At 47.1% G+C, this 732-nt stretch overlaps 1 protein-coding gene across 1 annotated transcript in view; it reads left to right on the plus strand.

The window, feature by feature from the left end:
* LOC112071375 (phosphatidylinositol 3,4,5-trisphosphate 5-phosphatase 1-like) overlaps window positions 1–732 on the plus strand; it is a 72494-nt gene that overhangs the window by 15540 nt on the left and 56222 nt on the right. The window contains 1 exon segment of the mRNA XM_024138832.2: window positions 417–552. Within this exon segment, the coding sequence (XP_023994600.2) occupies window positions 417–552 (136 nt within the window).

Consider the following 732-nt stretch of genomic DNA (forward strand, 5'->3'; position numbering starts at 1 on the left):
GATGTTGTCCTCTCTAGAGTTCTAGCCTGTGACTGATGTTGTCCTCTATAGAGTTCTAGCCTGTGACTGATGTTGTTCTCTCTAGAGTTCGAGCCTGTTGCTGATGTTGTCCTCTCTATAGTTCTACCCTGTGACTGATGTTGTCCTCTCTATAGTTCTAGCCTGTGACTGATGTTGTCCTCTCTAGAGTTCTGGCCTGTGACTGATGTTGTCCTCTCTAGAGTTCTAGCCTGTGACTAATGTTGTGCTCTCTAGAGTTCTAGCCTGTGACTGATGTTGTCCTCTCTATAGTTCTTGCCTGTGACTGATGGTGTGCTCTATAGACTCCTAGCATGTGACTGATGTTATTACTAGACTCAGTAGTATGTGCCACTAACCAGTGTTTGTTGTGTCTCTGTCTCTGTCTATGTCTCCAGGCCTCTGAGGGTGTCCCTATCCGGTTCTTCTCTGTGCTTGCTGACCTGGTGGAGACGTACTACAGTCCCAACATGGGTCTGGCTACACACCTGCAGTTCCCTGTTCAGAAAGAAGAGGAGCCAGAGGAGGAGCCAGGTCAGATAATAACCTGCTTATTATCTTTCTGTGTTTCAAAGGGTACCCTGTGGGACCTGGTCAAAAGTTCTCTCGTATTATGCTTTGCTACAGCTGAGCTAACCCAAGGTAGATTGGATCTGAGCTAACCCAAGGTAGCTTGGATCTGAGCTAACCCAAGGTAGCTTGGATCTGAGCTAA

Source organism: Salvelinus sp. IW2-2015, unplaced genomic scaffold (genome assembly GCF_002910315.2).
Source record: "Salvelinus sp. IW2-2015 unplaced genomic scaffold, ASM291031v2 Un_scaffold1598, whole genome shotgun sequence".
Classification (NCBI taxonomy): domain Eukaryota; kingdom Metazoa; phylum Chordata; class Actinopteri; order Salmoniformes; family Salmonidae; genus Salvelinus; species Salvelinus sp. IW2-2015.